At 50.8% G+C, this 23199-nt stretch overlaps 1 protein-coding gene across 4 annotated transcripts in view; it reads right to left on the bottom strand.

Moving 5' to 3' along the window:
* The window catches only part of NFIC (nuclear factor I C), a 96031-nt gene that overhangs the window by 55060 nt on the left and 17772 nt on the right, over window positions 1–23199 (bottom strand). For 3 of the 4 annotated variants that reach the window (XM_053372562.1, XM_053372560.1, XM_053372563.1), the window contains exon 2: window positions 8262–8793. In XM_053372562.1, coding sequence (XP_053228537.1) covers window positions 8262–8793 — 532 coding nt within the window. Of the gene's footprint in view, window positions 1–8261; window positions 8794–18069; window positions 18130–23199 lie in introns of those variants that run through there. The other variant, XM_053372561.1, reaches the window with a different exon arrangement.

The following is a 23199-nucleotide window of genomic DNA, read 5'->3' as shown; positions in this document are numbered from 1 at the left end:
CTCCCAGCAATCAGGAGTCACATTTTTGCTGGACGATCCTTTCAAGATTGCCTGCAAGGAGGTCAAAATCTTCTTGACCGGCTCCTTGTGGCCAAGTCTGCATCTCCAAAAATAGCATTTTTTTCTCTCTCCAAAAAACCTCCCCCCACCAAACACCCCCCAATGCACAAGCGCCCTCCGCTCCACGCCCGTGCAAAATATAAACCACCTCCCACTACGTAAAACCTTTCCTTGTTTGCCAGAGCACTAAGCAAAAGGCGCAATATGATTTGATCGATGGCAGGAGATTGATTACCATTACGCTGCAACGCTTTTGACTTTCAGCCGTGACCTCGCCGTCCTGGAGGAGGCGAAGGCGTGCGGAAGGAAGGAACTCCGGGCACACGTATATACACACACGCACGCACCGTCCCTCCCCCCTCCCCCCACTGCGGTTGCAGATCCAAAATCCAAAGGGGAAAATATTGAACGGCAGAGGGAAGGGGAAGGAAGAGAAGGGTGCGATTGAATTTGCTGCTTTCTCCGGCCAGATTAAGAATGGTGACGGTATTGAACCTGCAAGGAGGACGCCGGTGGATCGGGACAACAGCACGCCCCATCCTGTGTCCTCCTCTCGTGCAACCATCCAGGTGGCTGTCGGAAACCCACATGGACCTGATCACCATAGCATTTTTGTTGTGGCTAACAAACATTGGTAAGGGACCCCTGACAATTAGGTCCAGTCGTGGCCGACTCTGGGGTTGCGGCGCTCATCTCGCTTTACTGGCCAAGGGAGCCGGCGTACAGCTTCCGGGTCATATGGCCAGCAGGACTAAGCCGCTTCTGGCGAACCAGAGCAGCGCACGGAAACGCCATTTACCTTCCCGCCAGAGCGGTACCTATTTATCTACTTGCACTTTGAGGTGCTTTCGAACTGCTAGGTTGGCAGGATCAGGGACCGAGCAACGGGAGCTCACCCCGTCATTGCGGGGATTCGAACCGCCGACCTTCTGATCGGCAAGTCCTAGACTCTGCGGTTTAACCCACAGCGCCACTTGCCTCCCTAACAACCATTGGTATTCAGAAGCAAAAAGTGGAGGCAGAACATAGCCTTCCATCGGCTTTGTCTCGTGGCCCAGCTACGCCCCTGTCTGTACAGGGATGGCCTAACTACTGTTGTCTATGCTCTGTTAACCTCAAGGTTAGATTACTGCAACCCATTCTACGTGGGGCTGCCTCTGGAGGCGGTTCGGAGACTTCAGCTGGTGCAGAATTCAGCGGCCAGATTGCTCACCAGAGACAGTGGAAATACTGGACCAGTGTCTTGCTTCAGCAATGGACTGGATGTGAGCCAACAGACTGAAGCTCAATCCAGATTAGACTGAGGCTCTGTTAATGGGGGGTTCCTTAGACCAGATGGCTGGCTCTGGATGGGGTCACACTTCCCTGAAGGAGCAGGCTTGTCGCTTGGGAGTCCTCCTGGCTCTGTCGCTCGAGGCTCAGGTGGCCTCAGTGGTCCAGAGCGCCTTCCATCGGCTTCAGCTGGTGGCCCAGCTACGCCCCTACCTGGACACGGATGGCCTAACTATTGTTGTCTATGCTTTGGTAACTTCAAGGTTAGATTACTGCAAGACGTTCTGCATAGGGCTGCCTCTGGAGATGGTTCAGAAACTTCAGCCAGTGCAGAATTCAGTGGCCATGTTGCTCACTGGACAATTTGAGCATATTGCACCAATCCTGGTCTGACTGCACTGGCTACCAATTAGTTTCCTAGGCCTAATTCAAAGTGCTGGTTTTGACCTATAAAGCCTTAAGCGGCTCAGGACCACAATACCTCAAGGACCACCTCTTTCCATATGAACCTACCCAGACCCTGAGATCATCTTCTGAGGCCCTCCTTCGTGTGCCTCCTCCTCAAGAGGTCCGGAGGGTGGCAACACGAGAGCGGGGCCTTTTCTGCAGTGGCTCCCCCTTCTATGGAATGCTCTCCCCAGGGAAGTTTGCCTGGTGCCTTCATTACACACTTTTGAGGGCCATTTTAACCAGGTCTTTGGGTGATCTGATTTACACCCTATGCCCTCTTAAAATGTGTTTTTTTTTGGGGGGGGGCTATTGGGTTGTTGCTAGTAAGCCAGATGCCCTATATTTGTGCATCTGGTTCTTCCTTCCTAAGTGCAGAACCTGACATTTGCCCCTATTCATTTTGTTAGTGAAAGTCGGCCTTAGTATGAGGCTTTGTCCTGCGGAACTACCTGCCACCGGAAGTTCAGTCCCGCCTTCTTTTAAACATCCCCTTTTAAAAAGTGTTTGTTTTTCCCTTTTTACTGACCGGTACTTATGAATGTATTTTATTTTATTGCGTGCCACCTTGATGCGTTTATCGTTATCGAAGGAGTGTCAGCAGCCTGCAATTATCTCCCTAAAATATAAACAAGGAAAATAGCAAAGGGGAATGACCCAACTGCCCTTGTGGAAAGTGTGGCGGGGAGAGATAGAGACACCCTCTGTTGCCCCCTTTTTAAAAAATAAAATCCAGCCCAGGAAAGAATTGAGATGCAAAAGATCTTTCTAACCAGCTGGGGTTGCCTTTTGCAGAGCAATCGGCTGAGAATCTATTTTAAAAATTTTTTTATTTTGCTGACGCAGGAGAAAGAAGGGGAAGAGAGAGAACACATTATCGTATATCGTAAGGAGGGCTGGCGAGAGACCGGCTGCGACTGCTCCAGACTGATAATGTCAGAGACAACGAGAGCTGCATCTTAAAACTATGCGTCGCCCGCAAGCCGACACCCCACCCTCCCCAAAAAAACCCACAAACACAGCCTGCAAAGTCGGCTCGTGAAATGCAGTGCTGGCAAAAGGCAGGGTTAGGGTTAGGGCATAGCCGCAGTTCCCACTCCGTATTAGAATGCTAGAATCTGCAATGCAGGAATCTTTTGGGCCAAGGCAGGATTCGAACCCACGACCTCCAGAGATCAAGAGTCTCTGCCGGCTGAGTTGGAGGACCAGGGAGCCAGCAAGAGATCTAGATAAAGTTATTGGACTGCAGCAGTCGCTCCCAAGCCCCCAAGGCAGTGGGATTGCCTAGTGGGCGGCTGCAGGTGTGTCAGTGACTATCAGGCTTTGAAAAGTCGCCATCCTCTGGGCCTTGCTGAATTCATTAAGGTGAATAGGTTTCGGATAAAAACGAAGGTTGCGCGTTTAAAGCAAATGCGTCGCCATCGCCTGCAAAGAATCTCAGGGTCTGTAGTCGTCGTCCGTCCCCCCGCAATAACGCTACAGTTCCCAGCGCCCTTAGCAAACTACGTCTCCCAGGATTCTGCAGGGGAGGAAAAACGTGGTTCACAATGCATAGCACAGATCGGCCTGAATCATAGCTGTAAATGGCAGGAAGGGTTTGTGAAGATCTTTTTAAAAAGGAAAGAGGGGCAAAAGATTTTCACGCACGTAAAGCAATCTACTATTCGGGCGAATTGGCTCAAAGGCATGGATTATTAGCAAACAGACGCCATAGCGATGGGATATGTGGTTAAAAGCTTTTAATAAAGGTTACTTACGACCAATGCTAACTGTAGTATCAATAATAATAATAATAATAATAATAATAATAATAATAATAATATTTGTACCCTGCCCATCTGGCTGGGTTGCCCCAGCCACAAGTGCCGAGCTAAGGCCTTGGAGATTTGGGTTCAAATCCCACCTCAGCCATGAAACTCACTTTGTAGACCATGGATAGGCAAACTAAGGCCCAGGGGCCGGATCCGGCCCAATTGCCTTCTAAATTCGGCCCCTGATCATGACGTCCAGTTGTGGCTGACTCTGGGGCTGCAGCGCTCATCTCGCTTTACTGGCCGAGGGAGCCGGCGTACAGCTTCCGGGTCATGTGGCCAGCAGGACTAAGCCACATCTGGCGAACCAGAGCAGCGCACGGAAACGCCGTTTACCTTCCCGCCAGAGCGGTACCTATTTATCTACTTGTACTTTGACATGCTTTCTAACTGCTAGGTTGGCAGGAGCAGGGACCGAGCAACGGGAGCTCACCCCGTCATTGCGGGGATTCAAACCACTGACCTTCTGATCAGCAAGCCCTAGGCTCTGTGGTTTAACCCACTAGAAATCTTGCATTTCTGGCTCCACAGACTTTTGCGACTTGACCCACCCACCGTGCAGCCCCCAGCAGAAACATGTCCCCCCTTTCTGAATTAACTCAACAACCAGGGTTGCCCGTCGGAGACTCACACAGAATCAAAGAAATTTGAGGCTGCAGGGGGACGACACATGCTTTTTGCAGCCGCAGACCGAGAACGAATCCCCGTTCCGCCTTAAACGGGGAAGAATCTACCTTAAAAGGGAAAAGGAGGGAGGGCTGCTCTCTCCCGAGAGCGAAAGTGACAAGAGGCCTTATCAGCTGTGATTTTACTGCCTGGGGTTTGGTAGCAATTAGATCAGGTGATTTCAAGGCTGCGGACCCAGACAGGCTGAGGTCAGGGTCAGGAAGCAGCAAGCGGAGGGGAAAAACCACACATTTTTTGCATGCTGTGCAGCGATCGCCCTTCACTTTATCCCTCGTTGTTGTTGCTTTTTGGTTAAAAGTTAAGGTTTTTTGGTTAAAAGTTATCAGTGCTTAATATTCACCGCCGGCAGAAGAGCAAGGGAAGTCAAGAGACATGATTTGCTTTCCAGATAAGGGAACTGCAAAACGGGTTGCTTCTCGGGCCAGTTTTCCTCGGAATCACAGAATTGCAGAGTTGAAAGGGACCCCTAGAGGCTATCCAATCCAACCCCCTTTGGGATGCAGGAATCTCAGCCGAAGCATCCCTGAAAGGGGACCATCTGACCTCTCTTAAAAACCTTGAAGGAAGGAGAGTCCGCAACTGCCTTCCATCCCCCGGTCAAACAGCTCTTACTTTTCAGAAATGCCTTTCTTGTCCAGTCCCCCTGTTCTATTGACAGATATACTGCTTTTATACAAAGAGGGGCAATTTATTAGCATGGCTAGATTAGGGCTGCACTAGGCTTGTCATAGGGACCCAGGTGGCGCTATGGATTAAACCACAGAGCCTAGGGCTTGCCGATCAGAAGGTTGGCGGTTCGAATCCCCGCGGCGACGGGGTGAGCTCCCGTTGCTCGGTCCCTGCTCCTGCCAACCTAGCAGTTCAAAAGCACATCAAAGTGCAAGTAGATAAATAGGTACCGCTCCGGCGGGAAGGTAAACGGCGTTTCCGTGCGCTGCTCTGGTTCGCCAGAAGCGGCTTAGTCCTGCTGGCCACACAACCCGGAAGCTGTACGCCGGCTCCGTCGGACAATAAAGCGAGATGAGCGCCACAACCCCAGAGTCAGACACGACTGGACTTAATGGTCAGGGGTCCCTTTACCATCCGTCAGGAAAATTCCCGACATGTCCTGGTTTTCGGGTGTAAAAATAGCGCCGGGGGAAATGCTGCAAAATGTCTGGGGAAACCCGGATGTAAGCTTAAAATCACTATTTTTGGGGGGGAGGTCACCCCCAAAGGTTCAACAATGTTGGTGGTTGAAAAGCTCAATAGTTTGGGGGCTTTAAGGAATATTACTTTTTGAAATACGCCAACCTTTGGGTACACTATTATTCGGCCCATGTTTAAAACACAACGCGACCCCGGATTGCACTTTTCCCAAATGAAGGGGTCGACCGAGACAGTGTTATCCCTCAAAATGTGCCCTGCAGCCAGGATCCCACCCACCAGACAGTTTTACGGTCATATAGCTGAACTGGCGCAAGAAAAATGTCTGAAAGTTATGACCCTCACTGTACCAGGAGAAACGCCTGCAAATATCTGTGCAAAATCCCACGCAGAATTTTTAAATTGGTATTGCAAGCAGAAATGGGACAAACTCAATGCTGAGAAGGGGAAGGGGTCAAGATCCAAGAAAAACCAAAATAGACAGATCCATTTGCCCCTCAGTTTGTGACCAAGGAATGCTGTTCCATAGTTTATGACTAAAACCTATCCTTTAATTCGCAACCAAGGAAGGCTGTCCTGTGATTCATGACTGTAAAATGACTACAAAATTCATGACTGCAAGAGGAGATCCTTTGATTTGTGACCAAGAAATGCCCTCCTCAGATTCACAACTACGGAATGCCTTTTCACAACTGTGAAATGCCCTCCCTTAATTCACAACTACGAAATGCCCTCCCTTAATTCACAACCACAAAACGCCCTCCCTTAATTCACAACCACAAAATTCCCTCCCTTAATTCACAACCATGAAATGCCCTCCCTTAATTCACAACTACGAAATTCCCTCCCCTAATTCACAACTACGAAACGCCCTTCCTTAATTCACAACTACGAAATGCCCTCCCTTAATTCACAACCACAAAACGCCCTCCCTTAATTCACAACCACAAAATGCCCTCAGTTAATTCACAACTACGAAACGCCCTCCCTTAATTCACAACTACGAAACGCCCTCCCTTAATTCACAACCACAAAACGCCCTCCCTTAATTCACAACCACGAAACACCCTTCCTTAATTCACAACCACGAAATGCCCTCCCTTAATTCACAACTACGAAATGCCCTCCCTTAATTCACAACCACAAAACGCCCTCCCTTAATTCACAACCACGAAACGTCCTCCCTTAATTCACAACCACGAAACGCCCTCCATTAATTCACAACCACAAAACGCCCTCCCTTAACTCACAACTACGAAACACCCTCCATTAATTCACAACCACGAAACGCCCTCCCTTAATTCACAACCACGAAACGCCCTCCCTTAATTCACAACCACGAAACACCCTCCCTTAATTCACAACCACGAAACGCCCGCCCTTAATTCACAACCACGAAACGCCCTCTCGTAATTCACAACCACAAAACGCCCTCCCTTAATTCACAACCACAAAACGCCCTCCCTTAATTCACAACCACGAAATTCCCTCCCTTAATTCACAACCACAAAACGCCCTCCCTTAATTCACAACCACGAAATTCCCTCCCTTAATTCACAACTACAAAACGCCCTCCCTTAATTCACAACCACGAAATTCCCTCCCTTAATTCACAACTACAAAATTCCCTCCCTTAATTCACAACCACGAAACGCCCTCCCTTAATTCACAACCACGAAACGTCCTCACTTAATTCACAACCACGAAACACCCTCCCTTAATTCACAACCACGAAACACCCTCCCTTAATTCACAACCACGAAACGCCCTCCCTTAATTCACAACCACGAAACACCCTCCCTTAATTCACAACCACAAAACACCCTCCCTTAATTCACAACTACAAAACACCCTCCCTTAATTCACAACCACGAAACACCCTCCCTTAATTCACAACTACAAAATGCCCTCCCTTAACTCACAACTACGAAACACCCTCCCTTAATTCACAACTACAAAACACCCTCCCTTAATTCACAACCACGAAATTCCCTCCCTTAATTCACAACTACAAAATGCCCTCCCTTAACTCACAACTACGAAACACCCTCTCTTAACTCACAACCACGAAACACCCTCCCTTAATTCACAACCACGAAACACCCTCCCTTAATTCACAACCACAAAACGCCCTCCCTTAATTCACAACCACGAAACGCCCTCCCTTAATTCACAACCATGAAACGCCCTCTCGTAATTCACAACCACAAAACGCCCTCCCTTAATTCACAACCACAAAACGCCCTCCCTTAATTCACAACCACGAAATGCCCTCTCTTAATTCACAACCACAAAACACCCTCCCTTAATTCACATCCATGAAACGCCCTCCCTTAATTCACAACCACAAAACGCCCTCCCTTAATTCACAACCATGAAACGCCCTCCCTTAATTCACAACCACAAAACGCCCTCCCTTAATTCACAACAGCAAAATGCCTTTTCACAACCACAAAATGCCCTCCCTTAATTCACAACTACGAAATGCCCTCCCTTAATTCACAACCATGAAACGCCCTCCCTTAACTCACAACCACAAAATGCCCTCCCTTAACTCACAACTACAAAACGCCCTTCCTTAATTCACAACCACAAAATGCCTTTTCACAACCACAAAATGCCCTTCCTGAATTCACAACTACGCAATGCCCTTGCACAACCACAAAATGCCCTCCCTTAATTCACAACTGTGAAATGCCCTCCTTTCTTTCACAACTACAAAATGCCCCTCCCTTAATCCGGCGCCACAAAACGCCCTCCCCTAACTCCATTTGCCCCTCCGTTTGCGCCAAGAAGTCCCGCGGATGCCGAGGCGCGAAGCGAGTCTTTCCCGCCTACCTCTCTCTCGGATGAAATACGCCAGGTAGAGGTCCAGTTCCTTGACGGAGACGCTGATGTGGTGAGGCTGGACGCAGAGGATGGGGTGGGTGCACTGGGCGGCCTTGACCAGCCGCTCCCCATCCGTGCTCTCCAGGGGGATGCCCTTGAAGAGGATGACCATCACCAGGTCCAGCCGCCAGACTTTGTCGGCCTGCCGGAGGCAGTCGATCCTCCGCATCTTGCCCTTCTGGTCGGGGTTGGAGAGGACGCAGCAGGAGGGCTTCTTCCCCGTGATGGAAAGGACAAAGTCCTCCCGGTACTCCGGGCGGATGTCCTTCCGCAGCTTGGCCAGCAAGCGGGACGCCCACTTCTGCTTCACCTCGGGCTTCTCGTTGAGGAGCTCATCCTTCACGGCCCGCTCCTCGTCCTTCGTCATGCGCTTCTCGTGCTTCTTGAAGTACTTGCGCTTGCGGGCCTGGAGGTTGAACCAGGTGTAGGCGAAGGCCCGGACGTGGGGGAGTAGTGCCTCAATAAAGGGGTGGAACTCATCCTGGAAAAGAGAGAGAGAGAAAGAGAGGCGGTCAAGAGGGAGTCCCCCATCCGTTCTCTCAAGAGGGAAGGCCTCTTCTGAATAGAGGCATTCTTCCAAACACATGGATTCATGCCTGATCTGAGAAGAGGCATTCCCTTCTCTGGAAAAGGATTGCCTCTTCTGCGTAGAGACATTCCTTCATGGACACCCTGGTGGATTCATGCCTGATCTGAGAAGAGGCATTCCCTTCTCTGGGAAAGGATTGCCTCTTCTGCGTAGAGACATTCCTTCATGGACACCCTGGTGGATTCATGCCTGATCTGAGAAGAGGCATTCCCTTCTCTGGGAAAGGATTGCCTCTTCTGCGTAGAGACATTCCAAGCACATCCCGGTGGATTCATGCCTGGTCTAAGAAGAGGCATTCGCCTCTCTCAGGAAGGATTGCCTCTTCTGCGTAGTGGCATTCCTTCAAGGACATCCCGGTGGATTCATGCCTGATCTGAGAAGAGGCATTCTCTTCTCTCGGAAAGGATTGCCTCTTCTGCGTAGAGACATTCCAAGCACATCCCGGTGGATTCATGTCTGATCTGAGAAGAGGCATTCGCCTCTCTCAGGAAGGATTGCCTCTTCTGCGTAGAGACATTCCTTCATGGACACCCTGGTGGATTCATACCTGATCTGAGAAGAGGCATTCGCCTCTCTCGGAAAGGATTGCCTCTTCTGAATAGAGGCATTCCTCCAAACACATCTGGGTAGATACACGCCCGCTCTAAGAAGAGGAATTCGCCTCTCTCAGGAAGGATTGCCTCTTCTGCGTAGTGGCATTCCTTCAAGGACACCCCGGTGGATTCATGCCTGAGCTGAGAAGAGGCATTCCCTTCTCTCGGAAAGGATTGCCTCTTCTGCGTAGAGACATTCCTTCATGGACACCCCGGTGGATTCATGCCTGGTCTAAGAAGAGGCATTCGCCTCTCTCGGAAAGGATTGCCTCTTCTGAACAGAGGCATTCCTTCAAGGACACCCCGGTGGATTCATGCCTGATCTGAGAAGAGGCATTCCCTTCTCTCGGAAAGGATTGCCTCTTCTGCGTACAGGCATTCCTCCAAACACATCTGGGTAGATACACGCCCGCTCTAAGAAGAGGAATTCGCCTCTCTCAGGAAGGATTGCCTCTTCTGCGTAGTGGCATTCCTTCAAGGACATCCCGGTGGATTCATGTCTGATCTGAGAAGAGGAATTCGCCTCTCTCGGAAAGGATTGCCTCTTCTGAACAGAGGCATTCCTTCAAGGACACCCCGGTAGATTCATGCCTGGTCGAAGAAGAGGCATTCCCTTCTCTCGGAAAGGATTGCCTCTTCTGCGTACAGGCATTCCTCCAAACACATCTGGGTAGATACACGCCCGCTCTAAGAAGAGGAATTCGCCTCTCTCAGGAAGGATTGCCTCTTCTGCGTAGTGGCATTCCTTCATGGACACCCCGGTGGATTCATGCCTGATCTGAGAAGAGGCATTCACCTCTCTCAGCAAGGATTGCCTCTTCTGTACACGATACGATCATCTTTCTAGTCATCGTGCCATACAGAACAATGAAATTGAAAAAATCATTTCAATCAGAAACCAACAAGCCTGCTATCCCAGCGATCCCAGAATGGTTAGCCCCCTAAAAACTCTGATACCCCATAATTAAATACAATATACTCCCATAGAGACCACCGTAAAGGTAAAGGGACCCCTGACAGTTAGGTCCAGTCGCAGACGACTCTGGGATTGCGGTGCTCATCTCGCTTCATTGGCCGAGGGAGCCGGCATACAGCTTCCGGGTCATGTGGCCAGCAGGACTAAGCCGCTTCTGGCGAACCAGAGCAGCACACGGAAACGCCATTTACCTTCCCGCCGGAGCGGTACCTATTTATCTACTTGCACTTTGACGTGCTTTTGAACTGCTAGGTTGGCAGGAGCAGGGACCGAGCAACCAGAGCTCGCCCCGTCGCAGGGATTCGAACCGCCGACCTTCTGATCGGCAAGTCCTAGGCTCTGTGGTTTAACCCACAGCGCCACCTGCGTCCCACACTCATAGCTTATAGCTAAGGAACTTTTATCCCCGTCTTCTCAGCTGGGGGAACACTATTTGCAAGAGACCGGCTCTGCAAGTTAGACAGGTCACAGCGACCCTATAAAAATGGAGGCCAGTGTTTCTGTTCATCCGCTGCAGCTGGCGAGTTAAGAGCAACTGCCTGCTTTCTGCCGGGCCTACCCGGCAGGGCCGTTGTGGAAAGAAAACGGGGAACGGGAGGGACCTTGAGCAAGTGGGAAGGAGGAGGAGACAGGATACGGACGGGACGGGACGGGACGGAACAAGCAGCCGCTTCAGAGGAGCTTCCAGCTACAATTTGAAGTCTGCTTCCCCTTAGGAGTAATTGAGCATTTGGGTCAGAAACCAAGCAGCCAAACGCCCCGCCCTGCTGCCGTGCCAAGAAAATTTGGCTCCGCACGGGTTGACTGGAAATGTCGTTTCTCTCTCCCTCCCCCCCCCTCATCCTACATGCCCCACCCAAAGCCTGCAGCTTCAGGCGGCAGATTTGGGCAGCCGACGGAGCCCCAGTTTCCACTCGTACGCCACGGCCTGCGGCTCTCCCGACCTGCTGCGGCGGAGGAGGTTTTGGCAGGGCTGGTGGAAACACAGCGATCCGCTCCGAGGCACCGGCGAGAGAGAGAGAGAGAGAGAGGAAGCAGCCCAAATTGCCGGACCTCCCAGGATTTGCAGAGTTGCACATCAATACAGCGGTACCTGGGACGCGGGTGGCGCTGTGGGTTAAACCACAGAGCCTAGGACTTGCCGATCAGAAGGTCGGTGGTTCGAATCCCCGCAGTGACGGGGTGAGCTCCCGTTGCTCGGTCCCTGCTCCTGCCAACCTAGCAGTTAGAAAGCACGTCAAAGTGCAAGTAGATAAATAGGTACTGCTCCAGCGGGAAGGGAAACGGCATTTCCATGCGCTGCTCTGGTTCGCCAGAAGCGGCTTAGTCCTGCTGGCCACATGACCCGGAAGCTGTACGCCGGCTCCCTTGGCCAGTAAAGCGAGATGAGCGCCGCAACCCCAGAGTCGGTCACGACTGGACCTAACGGTCAAGGGTCCCTTTACCTTTACCTTTTACAGCAGTACCTTGGTTCTTGAACTGAATCCGTTCCGGGAGCCCACTCGACTCCCAAAACCATTCAGAAATCAAGACAAGCTGCGCTCAACCGGAAGCCGCGTAGGACGTTCGGCTTCCAAAAAGCGTTTGCAAAACAGAACACTCACTTCTGGGTCTGCGCTGTTTGGGAGCCGATTTGCTCAGGAGCCAAGCCGTTCGAGAACCAAGGTACCGCTGTAACTACAGATTCCATCTCTCTCTCACACACACCCAAATAATTTCCCTGCTCTCTCTCTCTCTCAATCCAAGCTGGGGAAGTTTAATCAGCCCAGGGGCCAAAGTCCCTCCTGCAAAACCTTCCAGGGGCCACATGGCTTTGGTGGGCGGGTCCAGAAGGTGTTAGTGGGCGTGGAAACAGATGCAAATTTTACCCATGCGCAGTACGCTAGGTTCTACACAAATACACATGCACACGATTTTTTATATACCCCCACCCAGGCGGCAAGAGTTTGTGGGCCCAAATAGCTCTGTGGGTTGGAGCGTGGTGCTGATGAACGCCAAGGTTGCAGGTTCGAGAGCGGCATGGTCCTGCACTGCAGGGGGGTTGGACTGGATGACCTCACAGGGTCCCTTCTAGCTTTAGAATTCCACGATTCTATGATCAGAAGAGGCATCCCAGCCAGAAATGTGAAGCAGAGCTGGCAAGGAGTGTGGTGGCCGTAGGAGAGTCCCGAGGGCCGGTCAGAAAGGCGCGGAGGGCCACATTCACACACACACACACCGGAGGGCCACATTCACACACACACACACCGCCAAGGCCTCAGGTTTCTCAGTGCTGAATTAATTCCCAATCAGGAAAACCACACAAGCTGAGGGAGGGAAGGGAGGCATTTGGAAAAACTGGAGCAAGGAATTCAAAGTTCTGGGAAAGGGTTAAGCGTGGCCCCTGCCACGGAAATGGCTTTTCCTCATCTAAAGGGGCTGCCAGGCTGTTTTTTCCCAGGGCAGGTAATATGAAACCGTGCAGCTGCCCTGCTAATTGGGAATGTCTATCCTTCAACCCTTTCGCGATGTCTTTGCCTTGCCCGACGCAGTTTCCTGGTCTCCCAGCCCCCTAGCAGTTACGGAGGGGCAAAACCTGCCCATTTCAGTGGCTCGTTTCGTTTCCCCCCCCCCATCTTAAATTCCGCCTCCCACGTTTCAGTTTGCAAATTTATTCGTCATTGTTGTTTTTTAATCAGGTCCCTGTGCAAATACATCAGCGCCTCAGCACAGGTTTATCGACACCTGTTCGCTGATTGTGCAATTTTGCTCGACAGCTGCATTTTTTGCAAAGCTATTTCCCCCACCAACATCCCACGTTTGGGTACAAAGTTTCCTTTAATATATGCCGTTTTAGGCACGCTTAACTACAGTACCTTGTGAGCTTATGGGAGGGCTGTGAGGACGGAGGACGTGAGGAGCACCCCTGGTAGACAAAACCTTTAAAGCAGCGGTTCTCAACCTGTGGGTCCCCAAATGTTGTTGGACTACAACTCCCATCATCCCTGACCTTTGGCCTTGCTAGCTAGGGGTGATGGAAGTTGTAGTTCAACAACGTCTGGGGACTCACATGTTGAGAAAAGTCAATTCATCCAGAGTAAGGTAAAAAAAGGTACAGGACCCCTGGGCGGTTAAGTCCAGACAAAGGCGATTAGGGGGTTGCAGCGCTCATCTCGCTTTCAGGCCAAGGGAGCCGGCGTTTGTCCACAGACAGCTTTCCAGGTCGTGTGGCCAGCAGGACTAAACCGCTTCTGACACATGACGGAAACCAGAGTGCACGGAAACGCCGTTTACCATCCTGCCACAGTGGTACCTATTTATCTACTTGTACTGGCGTGCTTTCGAACTGCTAGGCTGGCAGGAGCTGGGACAGAGCAACGGGAGCTCACCGCCGTGGCGGGGATTCGAACCGCCGACCTTCCGATCGGCAAACCCAAGAGGCTCCGTGGTTTAGACCACAGCGCCACCCACGTCCTCAGGGGCAGTCCTGTGGCCCACCTATCCCAGCCTCCTGTTCTTGCAGTGGTCAACCAAGAAGCCCCTCGAACCCACAAACAGGATTCGAACCCAGAACTGGGCGCGGTATTCCAGGTGTGGCCTCACCCTCTCCCCTCCTTCGGTTCCCAGCAACTGAGATTCCTTTCCCTCCGTGAAGTTGCCGAAATGCTCTTTCAAAGCCAGCCCAACACTGCCAGTGCATAAAAGACAGGCGATGCAACCATCCCATAAACAACTGCACGAACTTCTGTTGCATTTTATTAGATGCCACTGGGTTTCCCGATAATGGCGAGTTTTCCAAACGAAGCTGCGCATTGGGGCTTTGGGGCAGTAAAATAAAACAACCAACAGAGATAAGAATATTAATTTGCGCAAGACGTCACCGACATACCCGGTTTAGGATTTGCGTGTTTCCTGCTTGCACACCCCCCCTTCGTTCAAGGTTGGGAGGGGGCGGTTTGGGGAGATAAGAGGCCGCGATGTCATGCAACAAAAGCCACAGTTCCCGGAGGCAAGGTCACAAGAGGACAGCACTCCCTCACCGGGGCGCAGTCTAAGCGGAGGTCAAGTCAGGTGAGGTCTCCGCTGGGAGTAATTCATTAGCCGACGTGTACATCTGTGCCTTCGATAATCTCGCGACGGAGGTCCACACACACACACAGACACACACACTCCGCCACCAAACCGCCACACACCATCAAAGCGCCCTGGGCTCTGTTCTGCACCCCCTTCCTGCGACGGAAAACCCAGCGGCCTTGCATTCTTAGCCCAAGAAAGGCGCCGAGATAAGGGGGAGTAATAATAAGTAACCTGAACAAGAACGCCGCAAAAGCACAAACCGTGGCAAGGGACACAGGATTGCGCCAGCTGTTACTAACCCTTACAGGGGCCCCTTGGTTCTCAAACGCCTTTGGTACTCAAACAACTTGGAACCCAAACACTGCAAAGCCAGAAGGAAGCGTTCCGGTTTGCGAACTTTTTTTGGAAGCAGAACGTGCTCCGTTTTGAGAGCCATAGATCCGTTTTGAGTGTTACGCTTCCAATTTGAGCGTTACGCTGAGGTCTGTCTGTTTTTGCTTTTTATTTTGCGTTTTTGTATTTGTGGCGCTTTTTGTTTTGTTTTCTCCTGAAAATAGAGACGTTCTATCCATCCCCTCCAACGTTTCTCCTGTGAAAATAGGGAAATCCTATTCCATCCCCTCCAACGTTTCTCCCCTGAAAATAGGGACGTCCTATTCCATCCCCTCCAACGTTTCTCCCCTGAAAATAGGGACATCCTATTCCATCCCCTCCGTTTCTCCCCTGAAAATAGGGACGTCCTATTCCATCCCCTCCAACGTTTCTCCCGTGAAAATAGGGACGTCCTATTCCATCCGTTCCAACATTTCTCCCCTGAAAATAGGGACGTCCTATTCCATCCCCTCCAACGTTTCTCCTGTGAAAATAGGGACATCCTAAGGAAAAGTGGGACATTCTAGTATCAAATCAGAAACCGGGACAGCTTCTGTAAATCCGGGACTGTCCCTGGAAAATAGGGAGACTTGGAGGGTCTGCAATTGTTAAATGGACTTTCAGAAGACATCTGAAGGTAGCCCTTTCTAGGGAAGTGGGTTTTAAAAAAATGTTTGATGTTTTACAGTGTTTTTCTATTTCGCTGGAAACCTGCCCAGATTGGCTGAAGCATCCTAGTCAGACGGATGTCATATAAATAATAAAATGATGATGATGATGATTAGTCAGGGGGTGGTGTTGGGAACTGTAGTACCAACAACTCTGTGGAACTACAGTCGTACCATGCAAGTATAACAGAGTCCGTTCGACTTCCAAAATTTTCAGAAACCAAAGCGCGGCTTCCGGTTGGCTCCCACAGCCAATTGGAAGTTGCAGAAGCCGCTGTCAGACGTTCGGCTTCTGAAAATCGTTCGGAAACTGGAAAGCTCACTTTTGATGGCTCGGGAGCTGATTTGTTCAGGAGCCAAGGCATTTGAGAGCCAAGATACGACCGTACAAGTCCAACCATACCTGAGTGTTGGACAGACTGGGAGACGTGAGCCTACCGGGTGGGGGTGCCAATCTGTTCTGGGCTTTTGTTTTCCTCGAAGGGAAAGGTGGGAAGTATAATAATAATAATAATAATAATAATAATAATAATAATAATAATATATTATTTACACCCCGCCCATCTGGCTGGGTTTCCCCAGCCACTCTGGGCGGCTTCCAACAAAACACTAAAATACTATAACCTACTAAACGTTAAAAGCTTCCCTAAACAGGGCTGCCTTCAGATGTCTTCTAAAAGTCTGGTAGTTGTTGTTCTCTTTGACATCTGGTGGGAGGGTGTTCCACAGGGCAGGCGCCACCACCGAGAAGGCCCTCTGCCTGGTTCACTGTAACTTGACTTCTCGCAGCGAGGGAACCACCAGAAGGCCCTCGGGAGATGGACCCTGGTGTCCGGGCAGAACGATGGGGGTGGAGACGCTCCTTCAGGTATACTGGACTGAGGCTGTTTAGGGCTTTCAAGGTCAGCACCAACACTTTGAATTGTGCTCGGAAACATACTGGGAGCCAATGCAGGTCTTTCAAGACTGGTGTTATATGGTCTTGGCGGCCACTCCCAGTCCCCAGTCTAGCTGCTGCATTCTGGATTAATTGTAGTTTCCGGGTCACCTTCAAAGGGAGCCCCACGTAGAGTGCATTGCTGTAGTCCAAGCGGGAGATAACCAGAGCGTGCGCCACTCTGGCGAGACAGTCTGCGGGCAGGGAGGGTCTCATCCTGCGAATCAGATGGAGCTGCCCTGGACACAGAACTGACCTGCGCCTCCATGGACAGCTGTGAGTCCAAAATGACCCCCAGGCTGCGCACCTGGTCCTTCGGGGGCACAGTGACCCCATTCAGGACCAGGGAGTCTTCCACACCTGCCCGCCTCCTGTCCCCCAAAAACAGTACTTCTGTCTTGTCAGGATTCAACCTCAATCTGTTATGCCTTGCCATAAACCTCCGCAGCCCAGCCTCCCAGGACGGTGGAAAGCTTTTAAAAGCTCTCTCCGGTCTGTGCCAATCTGGGTTCAGCCCAGGGATTAGGTGACGGGAGTTGAGGTGGGGGGAGATCAGCAATGAACCAGGACAGGGCTTGAAATCCGATCAGCCACTCCGACAACTTTCCCTCCCGCCAGATTAGCCCCGCCAGAAAGATGCTGCCGTCGAGCTAGGAGGGATGTGGGTGGCACGTCTAAACCACTGAGCCTCTTGGGCTTGCCGATCGGAAGGTCGGCGGTTCGATTCCAGCGACGGGGTGAGCTCCCATTGCTCCGTCCCTGCTCCTGCCAACCTAGCAGTTTGAAAGCACGTCAAAGTGCAAGTAGATAAATAGGTACCGCTCCGGCGGGAAGGTAAATGGCATTTCCATGCGCGCTGGTTTCCGTCACGGTGTTCCGTTGCGCCAGAAGTGGTTCATGTCAAATTGCTGTTTTAGGGGTTGTTTTTAAAAGCCTGGAATGGATTAATCCGCTTTGCATGACTTTCTAAGTGTGCCTTGGTTTTGGAACGCTTTGGTTTTGGAAGGGACGTCTGGAACGGATTAAGTTTGAGAACCAAGCTGCTGCTGTCTTCCTATTTAAAATGCAAAATCGAGTATCTCCCAGACCCAGCCACACAGAAACACATGACGGATGACACACACAGACAGAGCCAGGATCAGATATCACTGCCTACAAGCGTTGAAACCGTCTGCGTGACTCGGCAGAAAGGAAAAATCACTCTGCACGTGCTCAAAAAGGACCACCGTCGCGGCGCTAGAGACAGGTGCCGAAGTTCAGCCTATGACGAGTTTTAAAATATTGGGAATTTCTTCCCTAAAGATCCAGTTTGCAAACTTTTCCTAGGGGTTGAGGAGGGGTGGGGCAGTCAAAGTGGGAAGGAAAACCTCTCAGAAGAGATTGCAAAGGGGAAATTGTCGGCTTTTCATGAAAGGCGCAACATCAGAGTCACAGGCAGGCCAGCAAATCAGAGAAGGGGCGGAATCTATCAGGAAACACAACTTCCTTGTTCTGGGCGGGGGAAATAATAAGGGATCTCTGTGTTCTGGCTGAAATCTACCCACCCTCTTCAGTGGCCCTACTCACCCACGGAGGGTCCATCTGTCACCCAATGGCCCCCCTCCAGCTGGGACCCACAAGAAGGCGGTTTCCAAAAAGCAGAAAACACCCCAGGCTTGGAGGAGAGGAAAGCCTCTCTCTCTCTCTCGCTCCTGGATTTAAAAATAGCCTGCCGTCCTTTTCTGCCAAGGAAGCGACAGAGTTTGGCTGGCACGGCGCTACGGGATTGCCAGGGCCCCCCGCAAAGGTCTCCGGGAGTTGAAAAGGGCACGTCCGCCTGCCCCCACGACATGAGAGGGAGCTGAGGAAATTGGCAGCGGAGGGGGGCAAGGAAGGAGAGAAAGAGAGAGAGAAGGGAAAGGAGGAGAGTCTCAGAGTTGAGATGCAGCTGGGGGCTGTTGCAATTGGGGGAAAGCACCTAGAAGGAGCCAATGGCTCTGCTAGTTATAGGAGCATAGAATCATCGAGGTGGAAGGGACTCTGAGGGTCATCTAGCCCAACCCCTCTTTTCCGCGATGCAGGACTCAAACCCACGACCTGGAGGTTAAGAGTCTCGTGTTCTACCGGGGAAGCTATCTAGCGTTTTCTCCTCAACGAGGTGCCCAAAAGCAGTGGTTTTCAACCAGCATGGCGCCCTGGGATGCCTTGAACAGTAATAATAATAATAATAATAACAACAACAACAACAACAACAACAACAACAACAACAACAACAACAACAACAACAATATTTTTTGCTTCCGAATCACCTCATTGTGCTTTCTAAATATTATTATACAAGTGGTACCTCGGGTTAAGAACTTAATTTTAAGGGAATCAGAAAATATACAAGCAGGAATTGACAAATAGACAGCGGAGGGAGAAGGGGAAATAAAAGGGGGGGTATAAATTGAAAATACAGTGGTACCTCGGGTTAAGAACTTAATTCGTTCCGGAGGTCCGTTCTTAACCTGAAACTGTTCTTAACCTGAAGCACCACTTTGGCTAATGGGGCCTCCCGCCGCCGCCGCACGATTTCTGTTCTCATCCTGAAGCAAAGTTCTTAACCTGAGGTACTATTTCCAGGTTAGTGGAGTCTGTAACCTGAAGCGTCTGTAACCCGAGGTACCACTGTAATAATTAATAATAATAATAATTTATTATTTATACCCCGCCCATCTGGCTGGGTCTCTCAAGCCACCCTGGGTGGCTTCCAACAAAGTTTTAAAACATCAAACATTAAAAACTTCCCTAAACAGGGCTGCCTTCAGATGTCTTCTAAAAGTCAGATAGTTGTTTATCTCCTTGACATCTGATGAGAGGGCGCCACCACCAAGAAGGCCCTCCACCTGGTTCCCTGTAACCTCACTTCTCACAGGGAGGGAACCGCCAGAAGGCCCTCGGGAGATGGACCCAGGTGTCCGTGCTGGATGATGGGGGTGGAGACGCTCTTTCAGGTGTACTGGGCCGAGGCCAAGATAGTCTTAGAAACTGAGATATGAAAACTAGGAGCTAAATGGCACCTTGAACCTAAGTTACAGGTGCAACAACGGAATGCCTAGGTGCTTTTTTTAATAACAAGAATACAAAGCTGAAAATGAATGAACTGCAGCTGAAATATTCCGTTCATTTTTCACATGGTCTAGTCCTTCCCAAGAAAGTAAAATCTCTCACTGCCTCCATTACTTTCTTGGGCTCCATGATCACTGCAGATGGTGACAGCAGTCCCGAAATTAAAAGACGCCTGCTTCTTGGGAGAAAAGCAATGACAAACCTAGACAGCATCTTAAAAAGCAGAGACATCACCTTGCCAACAAAGGTCCGTATAGTTCAAGCTCTGGTTTTCCCAGTAGTGATGTATGGAAGTGAGAGCTGGACCATCAAGAAGGCTGATGGCCGAAGAATTGATGCTTTTGAATTCTGGTGCTGGAGGAGACTCTTGAGAGTCCCATGGACTGCAAGAAGATCCAACCTCTCCATTTGATTCCTAAACTGACCAAATCTTTTCTCTGCAAGGTCAAAGTAGAAAAGCCTCCCCATTGTCTTTTCCTTCACAAATCCTGTCTTAAGGGTATGTCTGTGGTTGAATAGGGTGTGAGCCTGTGGCCTGGCCCAGGAACTAAGTATTTATCACTACAAAAGACTGGCTAGGCTCCCCAGGAAATCCAATCAAGTAACCTGCCAGACAGGAGATAAACAACAACAGGAGAAAAACAACGTTCAAATTTTCTGTTTTAGACAGCCTTTTCTGTGATGTAGGTGTGATGTATCTGAGGGGTGATCTTAGGTTACACCCCTTCTGTGATGTATGTATGATGTTTCTGGGGGTGGTCTTGATCTACAGGGTGGCGATTTCAAAAGGCTTTATAAGGCCTTGCACACCATTTTTCTGGGTCCCTCCTCTCTCCTGCAGGCGAGGGGAGCACCCTGTTGCAACAGATCAATAAAGATCAAGCCTACAGGCTGCTGTTTTGCTCCAAGTAATCCTGGTTGGTGGGACGCGGGTGGCGCTGTGGGCAAAAGCCTCAGCGCCTAGGGCTTGCCGATCAAAAGGTCGGCGGTTCGAATCCCCGTGGCGGGGTGTGCTCCTGTTGTTCCGTCCCAGCGCCTGCCAACCTAGCAGTTCGAAAGCACCCCCGGGTGCAAGTAGATAAATAGGGACCGCTTACTGGCGGGAAGGTAAACGGCGTTTCCGTGTGCTGCGCTGGCTCGCCAGATGCAGCTTGTCACACTGGCCACGTGACCCGGAAGTGTCTCCGGACAGCGCTGGCCCCCGGCCTCTAGAGTGAGATGGGCGCACAACCCTAGAGTCTGTCAAGACTGGCCCGTACGGGCAGGGGTACCTTTACCTTTACCTTTAATCCTGGTTGGTGTCTTTGTTTTTTTGTTCAAGGGAGCCCTCAGATTTTTCCCTTAACAACCCCCAAGCCAGCAACTCTTGTGGCCATCGTTTGGCACGGCTACCTCCAAACCCTTCCATTCCTCTTCTATTTGTCTATCGCCTCCCATTCCAGGTTTCTGACGCTGCGTCCCATGAGTGGGTGCCCTGTGCCGTCACTCACAGTCCAGTGACTCCATCCCATAAGCATCGAGGTGGAAAGGGAGAGAGCTGGACTTCTGCAAAGCTCTTTCAACACGTTGGCTATCTATAGCCATGAGGGCAGAGCTCTCTCTTTGTCTCCTCACTCCCTTTCAAAAATAAGAACCCAGACCTGCTAAAGAGATTAGACCATCTCGAGACAGATGGATCTTTCGATTTCTTTCAGCCTGCATGCTCAGGTCCCTCGTCTTGCCCTGACTTCCTTCGGGGACGCCTCATGTGATGGCCTGGGATTCGGACTCAGAGGCTGAACCTGAGGAATCCCAGTGTGCACAGGAGTCCCCACCTCCAGAACCAGCTGAGCCGGGGTTGGGGCTTGAGCCTGAAGGGTCCTCACCTGTGCTGGATCCGCAGGTGCAGGCATCAGCTGAGTCTGCTCTGGCTCCTGAGGTGATGGAGGACCCATTGCCTGCAGATGCTCCACTCTCAGCCCCGTCAGAGGAAGCTGAGGTTGCCTCTGGGTCCGGTAACCCTCCAGCCTCTCCTGAGCTGCGGAGGCTCAGGACAGAGAGGCAGAGGGAACTAAGTTCCCGCAGGAGGAGGGCTCGCCTCCAGGCCAGGAGAGGCGAGTCACCTGTGGACCGGGGCTGCCCTATGCCTTGGGGCAGATAAAAGCCAGCCAGCCTCAGTCCCAGGTTGCGGGAGCAACATTGTTGGTAGCCTGTTCCTGCCTGCACCCTGTCCTGCTCTTCTGCCAGAGTTCCTGACCTCACCCGACTCCCTGCCTTGGACCCAGCTTCAGCTTTGACGGACAGCCTCCATACCGCACCCTTGACCTCAGACTGGACTCAGACCTCACCACACGCTTAACCCTCGGGACCAGCACACCTCGGCTGAAGCAAACCGTCTCCTGCGATTTGCAGCAACCACAATGCAAAAGCACTGGGAGAGAACATAGTCCCTGGGGCAAGTGGCTTTCGATAGCCTTTTTCTCCTCCATGAATTTCTCTAGTGGCGAATGCCCCCAGGAATGTTACTGTCAGTGCTATTTTTTTCCAGAAAAAGAGGTTCCGGGACTCACCACAAACTTCTCCCTCGTTCTCTCAGAACGGCAACCTGAGAGGTGCCGGAACTGAGTTCCGGCTGGAAAAAAAGACCTTGGTTGCAATGTTATCAGCTGCATTTGGTGCAGAATTCAGCAACCAGGTAGCTTGCTGGCCAGTTGGCTAAAGCTTGGTGCTGATAATGCCATGGTTGCAGGTTCGAGCCCTGTACAGGTCAGCTACATTTCAGGGGGTTGGACTAGATGATCCTCCGGGTCCCTTCCAACTCTACAATTCTATGACTCTAAAATAGTCTGAGCACGTAACAATCCTGGCCACACTGAGCTGGCTACCACTTTTCGGACCCCAATTCCTGGTTTTGACCTACAAAACACAACTGAGGTTCGTGGGGCAGTGCCCCATTTGCCCCATTGGACTAGCCACCACTGATTTAAAACACACAAACACACACGAACAAGTATCTAGCTTTCCCCATTCATTTTAACCAACTATTCTCAGGACTTTAGTGTCTCCATACTTTCTTCCTCTATCCATTGAAACGTAAGTCTGTCGTCACGCTGAAGTTCAGTTTTTCGGCCAGTAGGGGGCCACGTCAACTCCTGCGTGGCCAACAACAAACAGGGAGGCGGGTGAGCGAGCAAGCAGAATGGGAGGCAAGGATTCTGCTTAAGAGATAGCAGAGTGTTGCTTCAGGGAGCAGTTTAGCAAACTGCTCTGCGGAGCATCTCTACTCGCTGTGAAATGTGGCCGCAAAAAAAAGTTTAACGGAAAGATGGAGGCATTTCAGAAAACCACTCTCTGAAGCCCCTTCTCTTCTCCTTTAAAATTAATAATAATAATTTTCAAAATACAAAAAAATAAAATAAATTGTCCAGTAGCACCTTAGAGACCAACTAAGTTTGTTCTTGGTATAAGCTTTCATGTGCATGCACACTTCTTCAGATACAAACGAAAGCTTATACCAAGAACGAACTTAGTTGGTCTCTAAGGTGTTACTGGACAATTAAGCTCTGGTTTTCCCAGTAGTGATGTATGGAAGTGAGAGCTGGACCATCAAAAAGGCAGATTGCCGAA

This window comes from Podarcis raffonei, chromosome 18, assembly GCF_027172205.1.
Source record: "Podarcis raffonei isolate rPodRaf1 chromosome 18, rPodRaf1.pri, whole genome shotgun sequence".
NCBI lineage: Eukaryota > Metazoa > Chordata > Lepidosauria > Squamata > Lacertidae > Podarcis > Podarcis raffonei.
The sequence above is the reverse complement of the archived record's forward strand: the minus strand, read 5'-3'. Positions and strand labels throughout refer to the sequence as shown.